At 48.4% G+C, this 16908-nt stretch overlaps 1 protein-coding gene and 2 non-coding genes across 15 annotated transcripts in view; all 3 read left to right on the top strand.

Moving 5' to 3' along the window:
* The window catches only part of UBAP2 (ubiquitin associated protein 2), an 89622-nt gene that overhangs the window by 38078 nt on the left and 34636 nt on the right, over nucleotides 1-16908 (top strand). For all 13 annotated transcript variants that reach the window (XM_077284381.1, XM_077284301.1, XM_077284363.1 and 10 more), the window contains exons 10-14: nucleotides 8650-8717; nucleotides 8846-9032; nucleotides 9511-9712; nucleotides 14891-15168; nucleotides 16116-16285. In XM_077284381.1, coding sequence (XP_077140496.1) covers nucleotides 8650-8717; nucleotides 8846-9032; nucleotides 9511-9712; nucleotides 14891-15168; nucleotides 16116-16285 — 905 coding nt within the window. The remainder of the gene's footprint in view (nucleotides 1-8649; nucleotides 8718-8845; nucleotides 9033-9510; nucleotides 9713-14890; nucleotides 15169-16115; nucleotides 16286-16908) is intronic.
* LOC143797501 (small nucleolar RNA SNORD121A) lies at nucleotides 10061-10143 on the top strand. Its single transcript, XR_013220518.1, has one exon. It is a non-coding gene; the product is annotated as a small nucleolar RNA SNORD121A (small nucleolar RNA).
* Nucleotides 15343-15425, top strand: LOC143797503 (small nucleolar RNA SNORD121A). The gene has a single exon (XR_013220519.1). It is a non-coding gene; the product is annotated as a small nucleolar RNA SNORD121A (small nucleolar RNA).

The following is a 16908-nucleotide window of genomic DNA, read 5'->3' as shown; positions in this document are numbered from 1 at the left end:
ACTAAGTAAACACAGAAAGAATAGCTCCTCCCCTGCAGTATACACCCTCCTGCTGGCTCTCAGTCAACCAGTTCTTGCTTAGTGTCTGTAGGAGGCACTTGGGTCTGCTTTCAGACCCCACCTTTTTATTTTAGCTTTTTACTTTTTATTCTATTTTTCCTTAACGGAGCGAATGGGGGCGACGGATCCTTTCTAGGTTCCGATCTCCGACAAACCATCAACAGGCAAGTACGTGGAGCGTCCCTCCCGTATCCTTTCCTGCAACGTTGGATGCCAGCCCTGAGCTCACCTTACGGGCGACGGTTCCTTCGCGTTCCAATCTCCCCCCTCCATAGCAGGCGACCACATGGAGTAGCCCTCCATCTACCTCTCCTGGAGCCAGGTGCATAGCCGGACATGAAATATATGGCGTCCGTGCAGCCCCCCTCTGCTTCACCACTGATATAGCGGATGACGCATGGCGGCAGAAGCTCGCCACCCCCTCCCTGACTATGGCGATGGTGGATTGAGCACAGGCCCACCGCATCCACCGTGAGTACACTGCGGGGTCCGAGGCGCTGGGGGGGTCCTGGTCCCTGGGGTATGGGAGGTCCGCACCTTAAGCCTGTGTCCGTGGGTGGTCCGTAGTGCGGCAACCCCACGAAGGAGTGCAGCTAATGTTGGCGATAATAGCGGTCTCGGCGCTGCAGGCCGCAACCGCAGGGGGGGAAAAAAAATTCCCTCAATACAGGCTGGCGTTTTGGCCACGCCCACCGGCAGTTAGCCCCACCAACTTTTCTTGGCGCTTCTCGTTCCCTGTGATGAGCTCCCACTTCCTGGTCTCGGCGGCCATCTTGGGACACCCACAGCCCTGATGCTGCAGCACTGCTCCAGCGTTTCCTATCACAGCCCTCAGGACTAGCTTTTTTCTCTGCCTACACCGTGGACCTGCCCTGGGGACTCAAGACACAGGACCTGGGTAAGCTGCAGAAGTATAGCTTAACCCTTCCCCGGGGTCACAATACTGCATTATGCACAGCTTGTGAACCGGTGACGGCTCAGGAACCACCTGTTGCTGATAATGATCCCAGTGAGCCTAGTCCCCCTGAGTGGGCTACCTCCCTTTCCCGGTCTATGGCATCCCTGGCAAAAGCGTTAGACTCGTTCCGAGACCCTTCCTCTAACCAGGGCACTAATACGGACGACGCTTCCGATGGTCAGAACCCCTCGTACTCCAGGGGTCGTACCTTGCCAAGGAGTTCTCACTCTTCCAGGAAAAGGACTCATGCCATATCCCCAGACCATCAACGGTTTTGGGGTTCTGAGAGCTCCATTTCTCGCTCCCCTTCCATTGGGGCTAGTAGAGAACCTGTTTCAGAGGACGATTCTGACATGTCCCTAGATCAGGAATTTTATCACGATCAGGAGACTCTCAACTCTAATTGAGTCAGTGAATAAGGCTTTGAGACTTGAGGAGGAACCCTTATCTAAAACGGATCATGCCGTGTCCTTTAAGAGGACCAAACGAGTTCGCAGAGTGTTCGCCACTCATCCCGAGTTTAAGCAAATTGTTGAATCTCACAGGATCCGTCCAGATAAATGATTCACAGGGCAGAAGCCAATGGAGTCCAAATATCCCTTTGCCCAGGATCTAAGAAAAGATTGGTCACAATCTCCCCCAGTAGATCCTCCGGTATCGCGCCTGGCTACGAAATCTGTTTTATCCTCCTCGGAGGGCGCCTCTATTAAAAATCCAACCGATCGTCAGATCGACAATATGGCGCGTTCAGCTTTTGAAGCCTCAGCAGCCGCACTCTTTCCATCTTTTGCCGCTACGTGGGTGGCTAAGGCTATGACCCACTGGGCTGAGGTCTTGTCTTCAGCAGTACTGGATACCAATCTTCCTCACGAGATAGCAGACCTCGCTACTCAGATAGCCAGAGCTGGAGATTTTGTAGTGACCGCGTCCCTTGATGCCGCTGACTGCGCTTCTCAAGCAGCAGCAAATGCCATCACCATCCGGAGGTCCTTATGGCTCAGGGACTGGCGTGCGGATTCTACTTCCAAAAAGTCATTGACTTCTCTCCCATATCAGAGCGGTCGCCTTTTTGGCGAAAAGCTCGACCAGTTAATTTCTGACGCCACTGGAGGGAAGAGTAAATTTCTTCCACAACAGAGACCCTCTCGGCCCTTTCGGAACCTGCAACCACAGGCTCGGTCCCGATTTTTTTTCATTACAACTCAAACTGGTCCTCTACTTCCACATGTTCCGGCCAGGCACAACGTGGAGACAGAGGTTCACAGACCTCTTTTAAGCCTTCCCCTTCATGGAGAGGCAGGCCAAGGCAGCCGGGATCCAGAGGCGCCAGAACGGGCAGACCTTCCACACAATGACTCCCTGCGGTATCTGGGGGACACACTCAAAGTAGGCGGCCGCCTGCTTTCCTTCAGTGCCGCGTGGCTCTCGGTCGTTCACGACGAGTGGGTCAGCAATCTAGTGTCCTCCGGATACAAGATAGATCTCTTTTCTCGTCCTCCAAACCATTTTTTCCTGTCTTCTCCTCCCAGGGCAAAAGCATCAGAGTTCTTCAAAGTTATAAGCTCTCTGAGAAAAGACGGAGTTATTATTCCGTTCCCTCAAAGCGAAAGGTTTCAAGGTTTTTATGCAAACCTCTTCATTGTTCCAAAGAAGGACGGTACAGTACGGCCCATACTGGACCTAAAACTGCTGAACAGGTTCGTCAGGGTACAACGGTTCTGGATGGAATCGCTTCGTTCTGTCATCACCTCCATGGAAAAAGGCGAGTTCCTGGCGTCTATAGACATCCAGGACGCGTAACTCCACATTCCTATTTTACCTTCTCACCAAAGGTTTCTTCGCTTCGCAGTTCAGGAAGATCACTTCCAATTCACTGCTCTGCCCTTCGGCCTCGCCACCGCTCCCAGGGTATTCACCGAGATCATGGCGGCTGCCGTGGCCATACTCCACACCCGAGGAGTGGTGGCGCTCCCGTATTTAGACGATATCCTCATCAAAGGTCCCTCTTTCCGCTCCTGCAAGGAAGCCGTCGCCATCACAATAGATACCCTTTCTCGCCTGGGTTGGAAGATAAACTTCAAAAAATCTTCCCCAGTGCCGGCTCAGTGAATTTCCTTTCTAGGAATGATACTCGACTCATCCCGGGGGTTGGTTCTTCTTCCCCCGGAAAAGATCTCAGTCTTACAGCGAGAAGCTCAGAAACTCTCTCAGCCTCGCTCTCTCTCTCTCTCTCTGCGCTTCAGTATGAGGCAGGATGGTAGCAGCTATGGAGGCGGTTCCATTTGCCCAACTACACCTCCGTCCCCTACAGCATGCACTCCTGGCTGTTTGAGACAGGAACCCGTTCTCCCTAGATCGTCGGTTCCTCCTTCCCCAGCGAGTCAGACAGTCTCTCAGGTGGTGGACATTGAAATTCGCCCTGAATCAAGGGAAGTCTTTTCTTCCAGTACACTGGCTGGTTGTGACGACAGATGCCAGTCTCCTAGGCTGGGGAGCGGTGTTCCTTCATCACACTGCTCAGGGCCGCTGGTCCCCCCAGGAATCACGCCTTCCAATCAACATCTTGGAAATCCGGGCGATCAGGCTGGCACTTCTCCAGTTCCATCCCTTCCTAGCACGTCGCCCAATCAGGATTCAGTCCGATAACGCCACTGCAGTGGCATACATCAACCGCCATGGGGGAACCCGCAGCAGGGCGGCCATGACAGAGGTAGGCCACATCCTCCGATGGGCCGAGAAAAAACGCTCAATGATCTCTGCGGTTCACATCCCGGGAGTGGACAATTGGGAGGCAGACTTCCTCAGTCGGCAATGCCTCGACTCCGGGGACTGGTCTCTCCATCCGGAGATCTTCCACCAGATTTGCTGTCGTTGGGGAACCCCGGACGTGGATCTGATGGCCTCACGGCTGAATTCCAAGGTTCCCGACTTCATGGCTCGGTCCCACGATCTGGCAGCCATCGGGGCAGACGCTCTTGTACTCCGTGGCATCATTTTCGGCTTCCGTACATATTTCCCCTGCTTCCTCTCCTGCCGAGAGTCATCAAGAAAATCAGAGCGGAGAGGGTACCGGTAATCCTGATTGCGCCAGATTGGCCGCGCCGGGCGTGGTAAGCGGAACTAATTCAACTAGTTGCTGACGTTCCCTGGCGATTACCGAATCGCGCAGATCTGCTTTCTCAAGGCTCTTTTACCACCAGAACTCAGAGGCCCTGTGTTTGACGGCATGGCCGTTGAGTCTCCTAACCCAGGCAGGTTTCTCTCCAGAAGTCATAGCTACCATGATCAGCGCTAGAAAGCCTACGTCTATGCGTATCTATCATCGCACTTGGAAGACTTTCTTTTCATGGTGTAGCGACTGAGGACATTTTTCCATCCCTTCCATTCTCGAGTTCTTACAAACGGGTTTGGATTTGGGTCTCGCCCTTAGTTCTCTCAAGGGGCAGATCTCAGCCCTGTCTGTTCTCTTCCAACGCAGGATTGCCAACAGATTACAGGTTTATTCAGGGAGTCTCCAATCGGGCGCCCACCTATAGGATGCCGTTGGAACCATGGGATCTTAATCTGGTCATCGGAGTTTTGCAACAGGCTCCTTTCGAACCTCTACAGGAGGTTTCCCTGTCTCTTCTTTCATGGAAAGTTGCTTTTCTAGTTGCGATCACCTCTATTAGACGAGTCTCCGAGCTGGCGGCTCTGTCCTCTCAAGTTCCGTTCCTGAATTTTCATCAGGATAAGGTGGTTTTGAGGACATCCCCGTCTTTTCTACCGAAAGTTGTATCCTCTTTTCATCTCAATGAGGAGATTGTCTTACCGTCACACTGTCCGGCACCAGTCCATTGCATCGAGAAGGCCCTTCACACACTGGATTTAGTGAGAGCTCTTAGGAGATACATCTCGCGGACACCGTCTTTCTGCAGGTCAGATGCCCTATTCGTGCTCCCGGAAGGACCGAGGAAAGGGTTTCCCGCTTCCAAGGCGACAATAGCCAAATGGATCCGTTTGGCTATTGAAGAGTCCTACCGAGTCAGAGGTCTTTCTGTCCCAGCAGGGATTAAGGCTCACTCCACTCGGTCAGTGGGTGTGCCTTGGGCCATCCGGCACCAAGCTTCGGCAGCACAAGTTTGTAAGGCTGCGACTTGGTCCAGCCTGCATACCTTTACAAAACATTACCATATTCACTCTCAGGCCTCGGCAGATGCGACCGTCGGCAGACGAATTTTGCAGGCGGCTGTGCCGCATCTGTAACTTGTGGGTACAAGCAGCAATTGCAGTTAATTGTTTCCCACCCAGGGACTGCTTTAGGACGTCCCATGGTCCTGTGTCCCCCAATGAGGCGTAGGAGAAAAGGAGATTTTTGTGTACTCACCGTAAAATCCTTCTCTCCGAGCCAATCATTGGGGGACACAGCACCCACCCTGTTAGCCTATTGGCTTTGGTTTTTTTGAGTTAACTTGGTTTTGGCATAGTTCATCCTTGTTAAATATTAAGCTCCTACTGCTTTGTTACCGAACTGGTTCACTTAGAGCCAGCAGGAGGGTGTATACTACAGGGGAGGAGCTATTCTTTCTGTGTTTACTTAGTCTCTTAGTGGCAGCAGCATAACACCCATGGTCCTGTGTCCCCCAATGATTGGCTCTGAGAAAAGGATTTTACGGTGAGTACACAAAAATCTCCTTTTTGTGGGCAGATTTTGGCAGTTTATTCCAAACCCCCTGAAAAAAAAATAAAAAGTTGATAGTCTTAACTGCTTGTTAGAAATGTCGTAAGATTTTGGTTTCTTACCATAAAATCTTTCTCGGAGCCTTCATTGGGGGGACACAGGAAACTGGAAACCATGAGTGTGTGCTGCTGAGACTAGTAGGCCAATAAAAGTTAGCTGCTCCTCCTCAGTAGTGTACACCCCACCGACCAGAGCTAAACTGATCGGTTAGTGTGAAAGCAGTAGGAGAAGCAACCTTGAGGGTAGGTGGACACTGTCAGTAAATGCTGCAAGTTGGACGCTGCGTACTTGCGCAGCATCCATATGTTACAGCATAGTGGATGGGATTTCAAGAAATGTTATGCCCACTGTGCGTGCACAGACGCCCGCGGCTCACCCGTGGAGACGGACATGTGGTGCCTCTTTCCAGACTGCAGCATGTCAATTTACCTTGTGGAGACACGCGCAAGATAAATTTCACCTGTACAGTGTATTGGACTCGGTGATTCCACATGGTTTAATGAACACATGCGGATTCACCTGCGTTCAATAGTCTGCAGCGCTTTGGACGGAGCGGACATGTGCTGCATCCAAAACTCTGTCAATTACTGACAGTCTGCACATACCCTAAATAGATCACAAACTGGCCAAACAAGCATTTTGAAAAAAAAGAGCACGCGCTATGAAGGCTCCGAGAAAAATGACACTGAAACTAAAATCTTCTTTTCTCTATCACTTCAATGGGGGACACATGAAAGCACGGGACGTCCCAATGCTGTCCCCAAGGGTGGGAATACAAACAAGGACTAGTCAAAGGCACGAGCACAGGCGAGAATCTCGGGTCCGGCCTTTGTAATCTAGTTTCCCTGAAAGGGAGGTAGAAACCTGCACCTAGGGCACTGAGGAACAAACTAGACCCAAGCTCCAACAATAGGGAGGACGAGGAGGGGAAGAATAGGAGGGTTTCTCTACATGGATCGTAAACACGCCGTGAACGGAGGAACCAGAGCTTGGATGCTGCGTTCCACGTGCAGGCCTAGAAAACGTGAATAGTCACACCGAAATAGTGCAGAAGATGGATCTGGAGACCAGATATAGAAATTTCCCAGAGGACACTGAAAGGAAGTAAACAAACCTCACTGATAAATGAAGGGGGAGGAAATTGAGTGTAGACGACTGCGAAATTGTTGGAGAACAATGACTGAGTCGCGGAATCTGGAAGTGGGCTGAGAACCCTCGTAGACACCCTGGAACTATACTGGGCAATGTAGGATATGCTTGGTCATAAACGACTATGGATAAGAACCTTCTGATGAAACAAAATGGAGAGCTGTCTGATGAGGCAACCCATCTCCTGTCAAAGGTGTGTGTGTGTGTTATAACACACACACCTGATGCCTGGAGGGATTGGTGACAGGTTAGGGATAAAGACCAACAGACGAGCAGCGGCACATCTTTCCCTGATTCGGGATGTAGATGGCGCTGAGGAGGGGGCGGTGAGCAAAGGAAGAAAAGTCACACTGAGTAACTGCTCTCAGAGCCCACTTGGTGCCCACGTGCCTGGGAAGCAAGGCGTGCTGTGGGTGAGGCTGGAGAGCGCAGGAAAACCCGTGTGATTGATTGGATGGATTGCAAGGGGCTTGTTCCGCCTGCAGGAGTAGGCCCCGACCTGAGCTGGAGAAACCCGGCCACCGGGGAGAAGCAGAGCAGCGAGGCGTTTGCGGTACTGCACACTCGGGCTGTAAAAGGCCTAAAAAATAAAAAGCCCATTCCTATATATCTAATTTTACAAGGAGCCAACCCCATTACTTTCCTCTGAACCCAAGGCGCCCAGCATCCATCTTCGCAGCACGACGGGGAAGAGCGTCATCAGACATCTCCATGTTTGAGGGTACCGGTTCCATCTTCCCACCCTGCACGTCTGATGGGGGAGACGTGTGTGGCAGGGATAAGTGTGTGACCCTTGAGGAACTCCTGACGCTGTCTGGATGTGGTCGTGAGCGGACAGGGGTGGAGGGCAACGACCGTCCTCTGGATCACCTGAACTCTCTTGATTGTTAGGGTCCTGTCGAATAGACAAATGAGGATACATGGGGGGTGTCAGTCCGCGCTGTACTTGTTGTCTCTACGTGGGACTACAGAGAGACTGGTCACAATATTTCCCTCCAGGAGATAGAAGAGGAAATGTTCTGAATAAGAAATGAGAAAATATTACTGTAAAATGACAAAAACTTAGGTAGATAAGGGTCTAATGAGAGACCTGGGTCCACCTCCTACTGACACTAAGGCTACTTTCACACTTGCGTCGGTACGGGTCCGTCGTTAAGCGTCGGCGCGACGTACCAATGCACGTTGTGAAAATTTAGCACAACGTGGGCAGCAGAAGCAAATAATTTTGCAGGATCCTGCATTCTCAAAAAACGACGGATTGTGACGGAAGCTGAAAAACGCAAGTGTGAAAGTAGCCTAAGCTGGTGGGGTGTACCCTGCTTTGGGAGAAGCTACCTTTTTTGCTCAGTGTCAGCCTCCTAGTGGCATCAGCATACACCCCATGGCTTCCTGTGTCCCCCATTAAAGTGAAATTCCATATTGCTGACTGCTTCACCTCCAGTGTGTATAGTGCAGAGTTCACAACTGCAGGCCTCACAGCTGAACTCCCCCAGCATTTCCTGCTCTCTTAGTCTATGCACACAGCTTGCCCTGATATTCTGAGGGAGGGTTTCATCTTTAGTAAGGTAGGAAAAAGTTACTGTTCAGATTTAAAGGGGTGGTCAACAAGCTTACTGATGTTTCCAGTAATGCACAGTAGAATTGTGAATGCTGCTCTGGATTACAATAGTCTATAATCTGGATCAGTGAAAGATGAGCATCTTGTATTTACAAAGTAACTCTATTGAAGTTGTTTTTGATCATTTTTGTCTTTTTCTTGCAGCTTTCTGAAACCAAAGTCTTCACTGCATCGTCTGTACCCACAGAAAACCAAATTACACCCGGGCAAAGGTATGTGCTGTAGGAGCTGAGGGATATCGCCTCTCATTCGCCGGGAGTGACTAGCATTGGACATGAATCTGCACCATAACTTCTGTCCTTCTTATTTGTAGCGTTTTTGACTTTCCTTTTTTTTTCAGCATCGACCTGGTAGCCCTGCTCCAAAAACCGCAGCAAAACAGCGAGGCCGGGTCTGCAGGATTTGAGTCTACACAGCAGCAGAATTTCGGGCAGGCGCTGGTGTTCACGAATTCTCAGCACAGCTCTCAGATCACACCTGCGGCCAGCAGCGCCACTGCGATCAGCAACTTCACCCCACCTAGTCTGGTACGTCACATCGTAATCCACTCGTATGGCAGCAGATATAGCGGGAATTCATCCATCGTCCTCTTGTAAAACCATCTTTTCTGTTTGCTGTTTGATGCTTTTCCCTCCAACTTGATCCTCAGTGTTGGAACCAGTTGGTAAAGATTTGAACATTTGCAAAAAAAATTTTACTTTTTTTTTTATTTTTCTTGCTCACTGAGAACTGCTGCTCTAAGTGAGATTGGTGCCTCTGCTTGAGTTGACGGTAAGAGCCACTGAGTTCACTGACTGCAGACAATTATAGTCATCGGGAGCAGCGGCGGAGACTTTTCACTGCACCTGAGGACATTGAGTAAAGCACAGTTTGTTTTTTTGGTTTAATGGTGTCGAGGGTGAACAGTTTTCTGAAAAACCCTTTAACCTTGGTGCAGTTTGCACACCAGTATAACTGTTTTTTTTTGTTTTGTCCCCTCTTCCGCCCCTCTTCTCTGTTGTGTAGTCCTCTGTCCTCGGATCTGGGTTTGGTGAGATTGGGTCTACAAAACTGACGAATTCTGCTGGGGCCCAAATACTGGAACAGCTGAAGAACCCTGGACTGGGGCAATTCCCAACCCCAAGCTCTCAGCAGAGTGCCAGTCCGACGGCCTCCTCTTCTTGGGACATAAAGCCTGTGCCGCAGCCATCGGTCCTCTCTCAGTTTGGTAAGAGCATCCTCGCACCTCCGCAATATCCCCTCTTCGCCTTAAAATTTCCCATTACTTGTGCATTCAGACCTCCAGATACTATCACCACCTCTCTACAAGTGGGCTCATGAAGACATCTGCACTAATTTGTGCCTTGTTGTAATTCTCCGTGGTAATCTTTTACGTTGGGTTCAATTCTTGGTATAGTTTATCGCACCTGAAAATCTTCTTTGATTGACCCCTTACAAACTGCACCTGTATCATAAAGTCCAGTCCTTCAAGTACTTGCCATCACGGCTATTGTATAAAGGGGGCTTTTAGCGTCCAGCTTCTAATACCAGCTGCTTAGTAAAGTATTGGTGGTCTATCCGGAACGCAATGATGTCAATCTTTCCAAGCACACGTCTGAACTGTGTCTGAGGAGAACAATCATTCTGAGTGATCTGGACACCACCTTTTAGACGCCGTGTCACAATTTATATGTAGCATTAATATATTTTGAAATTCGTGCCGCCCTATTTATTTAAAGGTTGTGAACTTGACTTGTGCAAACAAAAAATGTGGATTATCGAAAACCTTTGTGAAAGGTGAGAGGCCCCAAACAAGCCTTTCCCCAAAACTCTAGACTAGAAAACTATAGCAAGGGTCGGAGTTTGTAGGCCTACCTTTACAGAAGCTTATGGTGGAGCCCGGCTTCCCGTGTCCAGTACATTCATAGGCCAGCCATAGGAAGGTTCTTGCTGGAGGACCATTGTTACCATCGTCTGGTCTATTCAAGTTACTGCATTGGACAGGGGAGACCACCCATCAATCTGTAGCTGAGATCCATTCAAAGGTAATATATGGGGGTATGTTATGATTTAGCGCTGCATTCACTATCCTGTAGTCTTCAGAGCAGGCATCGCCCAGCATCCCTTGCTTGTTCAGGGCTTGCATTAGACATTTGCATACGTCCTTTGTTAGGCAATGTATGGAAATAAGTGTGCTCGGGATCACGGGTGCTTGGTTATTGGAGAGGCCATCAATGGCGAACAAGATTGCTTACAGCTCTGAAGCTTAATGCAGTGTGTAATTCGGGCACCGTGAAAAATAAGTAATGCAGTGTTTTCAATCTAAAGATTTGGTGGCATTGAGTCTCCAGCCCAGTAACTGGAATAGACCATGTGAATACCCAGAAGCCGTGTGACTGCTGGATACAGTCTGTTATCATACGGGGCCTCATTATTTCCTGTGGCTTATCGATTCGGGTATGACAAGTATTCCTTTTACACTAGATATGAATCTAGAAATATGTGTTTCCTACCTAACTGTTGTCCTATAAACCAGTTCTTCATGTACACAGCTGAGGAATTGTGCGATGGGACGGACTATCTCAGATTCTCACTCATGAAGACATGTTTTATGTTTTATTGCTCGTCCTATAGGCACAGTCAGATGACCATATAAATTTCACCGCAAAGCACGGGCTGACCGGCAGGTCCATGAAGCTGTCCATACATTGCAGTCCGATATTATACTGTCGTATGACGGCACCTTTGCTGTGGTTAAAGGGACTCTGTCACCTGAATTTGGCGGGCTATGTAAATGCCCTGTGTCCGGTCCAATGGGCGTTGTTTCTTCTTTTTTCCTCCACCTCATCCTTCCCCACTGTCCGCAATATTTTCCGGAATTGGAGTAGGTGTCCTCCATAGTTCGCGCGTGCGCAATGCAATCTTGTCTCGCGCATGCGCAGTATGCTTTGCCCATCTGCGGGCAAAGCCGAAAAGCATTGCTGCGCATGCACCGGCACACTATGTTCCGGAAGTATTTCTCTGTGTTCCGAAACATAGTGCGCCGGTGCATGCGCAGTAATGCTTTTCGGCTTTTCCCGCAGATGGGCAAAGAATACTGCGCGAGACAAGATTGCATTGCACACGCTCAAACTATGGAGGACACCTACTCCAATTCCGGAAAATATTGCGGACAGCGGGGAAGGATGGGGTGGAGGAATAAAGAAACAACACCGCCCATTGGACCAGACACAGGGCATTTACATAGCCCCCCAAATTCAGGTGACAGTTCCTTTAACCCTTTCACGACATGCGCCGTACATGTACTGCGCATGCCGTGAATCCCCCTTTGATGTGGGCTCCGGCGCTGAGCCCACATCAAAGTCGCGACATGTCAGCTGTTTTGTACAGCTGACATGCGCGCGCAATAGCGGCGGGTGAAATCGCTATTCACCCACCGCTATTAACCTGTTAAATGCCGCTGTCAAACGCAGACAGCGGCATTTAACTAAAGCTTCCGGCCGTAAATGACGTCATCGCCGACCCCTGTCACATGATCGGGGGTCGGCAATGTGTCAGGACAGTAACCATAGAGGTCCTTGAGACCTCTATGGTTACTGATGCCGGCCTGCTGTGAGCGCCCCCATGTGGTCGGCGCTCATAGCACACCTGCATTTCTGCTGCATAGCATCGATCTGATGATCGCTGCTATGTAGCTGAGCCGATCGAGTTGTGCCAGCTTCTAGCCTCCTATGGAGGCTATTGAAGCATGGCACAGGTAAAAAAAAATGTAAAAAACATAAAAGTTTAAATCACCCCCCTTTCGCCCCGTCCTAAATAAAACAATACAAAAAAAATCAAACCTACACGTATTTGGTATCGCTGCGTTCAGAATCGCCCGATCTATCAATAAAAAAAGCATTAACCTGATCGCTAAACAGCGTAGCGAGAAAAAAATTCAAAACGCCAGAATTACGTTTTTTGGACGCCGCGACATTGCATTAAAATGCAATAACGGGCGATCAAAAGAACGTATCTGCACAAAAGTGATATTATTAAAAACGTCAGCTCGGCACGCAAAAAATAAGCCCTCACCCGACCCCAGATCACGAAAAATGGAGACGCTTCGGGTATCGGAAAATGGCACTTTCTTTTTTTTTTTTAAGCACAGTTTTGAATTTTTTTCACCACTTGGATAAAAAATAACCTAGACATATTAGGTGTCTATGAACTCGTAATGACCTAGAGAATCACAATGGCAGCTCAGTTTTAGCATTTAGTGAACCTAGCAAAAAAGCCAAACAAAAAACAAGTGTGAGATTGCACTTTTTTTTGCAATTTCACTGCACTTGGAATTTTTTTCCCGTTTTCTAGTAAAAGACATGGTAAAACCAATGGTGTCGTTCAAAAGTACATCTCGTCCCGTGACCATATTGATGGAAAAATACAAAAGTTATGGCTCTGGGAAGGAGGGGAGTGAAAAACGAAAACGCAAAAATGAAAAAGGGCCGCGACTTGAAGGGGTTAAAAGCCTAGCAGATTGACATAAAAAAAAGACCACAAGGACTTATTTCCTTTTATCCTTTTAGTTTGGCAAGCACATCTGCTGGAAGTTTATTCCAAGCATGTACCACGCCTTTCGTAAGATTATATCCTGTTCTCCCCTATTTGACTCATTACAGATTTTATCTAAATTTTTTAACCTATTTAAAGGCGTATTCCCAATGTTAAGGGTATGTGCACACGTTGTGGATTTTGCTGCGAATTTTTCCGCAGCGGATTTGGAAAATCCACAGTGCAAAACCACTGCGGTTTTCACTGCGGATTTTCTCGCGGTTTCTTCTGCGGATTCCTCTGCGGTTTTTCAACTGCAATTTCCTATTGGTGCAGGTTGAAAACCGCTGCGGAATCCGCATAAAGAATTGACATGCTGCGGAAAATAATCCGCTGCGTTTCCGCATGGATTTTTCCGCAGCATGTGCACAGCGGGTTTTTTTTCACATAGGTTTACATGGTACTGTAAACTTTGGGAAATCCGCAGCGGATCCGCAGCAAAATCCGCAGCGTGTGCACATACCCTAAGTTATCACCTGTCCAACATCTGGCTGATGGGACCCCCCTGCTGTTACTGAGAAATGGACCCCTTCGTTCCGTTCTTTACCTATGAATATAACCATGCAGAGCACATGTGCGACCACCGCCTTATTCCTATGGTGAATTTCTGAGCCCTGCTCTTGGGTCAGACCCCCCACCAATCAGCCAGTTATCTGGTGCATAAGTGGTCACATACAATGCTGGGAATAACCCTTTAAAGATTTTGATCACATTCCCCACACAGAATAGGTTCATTAATTCAGTACTGCTATCCAATTTTTGCTCAGACACAATCAGACGTGCACATACTACCTCACCTCCCTACTTTTGGCCTGTTTTTAAAGGGTCTCTTTCATTACAGAATGACTGGTCAAACCAAGTTCAGGCGCTCGGTGCACCGCGGCGGAGGCCATATACTTCAATAAACCTCTCCACCTACTTGTTTTTCTTCTGTCTCTGCACCACTCTTCTTTGATTTGACAGCTCAGACTTCATAGAGCCAGAGAAGGACAGAGATGGATGGAAAACAAGTGGGTGGGAAGGTGCACAGGTAAATGTTGCACCTATACTTGGTTTGAAAAGTCGTTCTGTGCTGACAGCCCCCTGTATGTATAGAATCCCCCATAAAAGCAAATTACTCAGTAGGACCCTCTGAACTGCATATGTGGGAATGCAGGTCTTTGCCTTATAAATCTATCTAATATATCTACACCTTTTATATCTTCTTTCTGTTGCTGCATTCCTGAGAATTTAGCTTTTTCAGTTATATGCAAATGAGATATGAAGTGCTGTGGGCGTGGAAGAGCAGTCAGCGAGGTTGTTTCACCGCTCAGCATCAGTCTCACCATCTGATGATTTCCTTGGTTGATTTCACACACAGTTGCTCTATCAATCAAACTAAAGAGGCTGGTAATGTGCTGGAAAACAAGGACAGGAGGCATGGAAGTGCTCTGTCACACACAAAGCATCTATCGGTTCATTTTGCATTAAACCCTTGATTTGTCGGGAATGCAGCAACAGATAAAATATTTAAAGGTGTCTATGGATGTTGCTTTTAATTACCTGTGCTCCCGTATGTGGGATTTGGGATTGGGGGATTGATCTTACTGACTGTTTCTATAAAGGGCCATAGGAGGTGGAGCATGACACGGGGATTCAAGTATTCCATTTGCTAAGGAGAAATAAGATGAATAATTGCCTGAAAAATATGAGGGATTGTGCTTTGTGTTTTTTTTTTTTTTGTTTTTTCCCCCCCCCCCTTTTGTAAAAAATAAAATGAAAAATTAAAGTGTATATGAGGCTAGCCGTAATTTTTCTTCTTCTCTCAATTCAGACTTCAAATCGCAGCCGGAGCCCTCACCCGTGCTGAGTCAGCTCGCACAGCGGCAGCAGCATCAAATCCAGCCAGTCACAGCGCCACCTCCTGGCCTGGAGACCTTCTCCTCACAGGCGAAACTGCGGGAGACGTCTCCGGTGGACACCTCCTCCAACGTCAGCAAAATGATTCAGCTCCCCAACCTGTCCCTGGACTCCCAGGCAATGTCTGTCCAGCAGACCCAGCAGCAGAAACACATAAAACCCCAGAAACGGAGGATACCGCCCACCTCAAAGGTCAGCATCCTGCAGAGCGCACCACCTTATTCTGCAAGCTGCAGCTCAGTGGTCAGTGCATGGTTTACAACTTATTTTTTCTTTCCATTTTTATACACTTTTCAGTTAAAAAAAAAAGAAAAGTATTAGATAAATCGGTTTACCCAAGTCCAGTTTTCTAAGTTTCTCTGGTCTTAGCAGAGCACAATGATGATCGTTTCTCCAAGCACACGACTGAATTCTGTTTGTGAAGAGCAACAAGTCTGAGTGATCTGTAAGACTCCATTTTCTTATAGGATTATTCCATTGTATACAGTTTGTGGCCTTTGGCCTGGATGATGCACAACTACAGCCAGATGCCCACGTATACCCGCCTGCCCCTGGCTGGTGACCTCACGGTGGCAGCGTGAGTCATCTCCGTAGCCAATCACGGAGTTCAGCGGCTCTTTCGCTCTACCTTGGCACGGTGATCGGCTACAGCGGTGATGCGCGCTGTCCCAGTGACGTCACTACTGCAGCCAAAACATCACAGCAGGGAGCCGTTGCTGAACCCCGGCTGCGCGAGTACCTACTGTGTTCGTTGTTTTGGGTAACCTTAAGAATTTAGGGCCCAGTCTTCTGAAAGTGCAGAACCCCACAGGTCCTCTAATCTAGTTTTAATGCCACACACACCGCGACTTCTGAAATCTCTTTAATAAGTCTCAAGGAGATTAACACTGCACAGTCAGGATGCCATCCTAAATGATTTTGCAACAGCTCTGGGGTCTTTCTACTTTTTCCCCCCTCTTCACACGTGCCAGCTTTACTCTGTAACATGGTAAGTATTGTCTATTGGCAATAAGTCAGAACATTTTAGGAGGAGATCTCTCATAAGGAAAAGATCTTGAGGGCTGAACTCCTTGGCTGTGGCTACACATAGTGCTGACCCACTGTTGCCCTCAGGATTAATGCCTGCCTTTTCTCTTCAGATTCCCTCATCTGCGGTCGAGATGCCAGGATCAGCCGACGTCACAGGATTAAATGTACAGTTTGGAGCCCTGGAGTTCGGATCAGAGCCCTCTTTACCGGAGTTCGGCTCTAACACAAGTCCTGATATTGCAAGCCAGACACCAAACAACTTGTATTCAAAAAGTACAAGGTGAGGAACACGTCCACAGCTCCATCACATCTCATTGTGCTTTGCAATAATGCCAATGTTCACGCTTTATTTATTTATTTTTTTATTATATCTTTACACAGTCAACTAGCACCCCTACTAATCATAAGAATTAAGACCCCATCAGGTGGTCTTAGTGCAGTCCCCTTTATTTATAATGAAGCTTCACTGATCTGATTTTTGGCAGTGTAAAATTCTTTGAGTACTAACTGATTTTACACTGTGGATCCACTGCAGTGCCTCTTCAAAATCCAAATGTGTTGCAAAATGGATTTAAATGTGCAAATATTCACTTTAGAGAGGGCGAGGTATGGGACTGTTAACACTACCTCTAGGCTGTAGTAGTCCTAAAAGTCAGAGAATCTTAAACAAGCTTTGCCACTTGACTTGGGCTAAAAAGCCAACCCAGGCACTCCATTTGCAGACAAATGTTTTGGGGTGTTTGCCCCTCATCAGTGCAAAGCAGGAGGTCTGATTTGGCTAGGTGAAGGTCCCTCTGACTTACGGTAGGCTAAAAGGAGAAACATTCCCCAAAGTCATGTGGTAAGGCTCGTTAACCCCTTTCTGACCTCGGACGGGTTAGTACTTCCAAGGTCAGATCCCCT

Source organism: Ranitomeya variabilis, chromosome 1 (assembly GCF_051348905.1).
Source record: "Ranitomeya variabilis isolate aRanVar5 chromosome 1, aRanVar5.hap1, whole genome shotgun sequence".
Taxonomy (NCBI): Eukaryota; Metazoa; Chordata; class Amphibia; order Anura; family Dendrobatidae; genus Ranitomeya; species Ranitomeya variabilis.
Note: the sequence above shows the minus strand (reverse complement) of the source record. Positions and strands in the feature narration are given on the sequence as shown.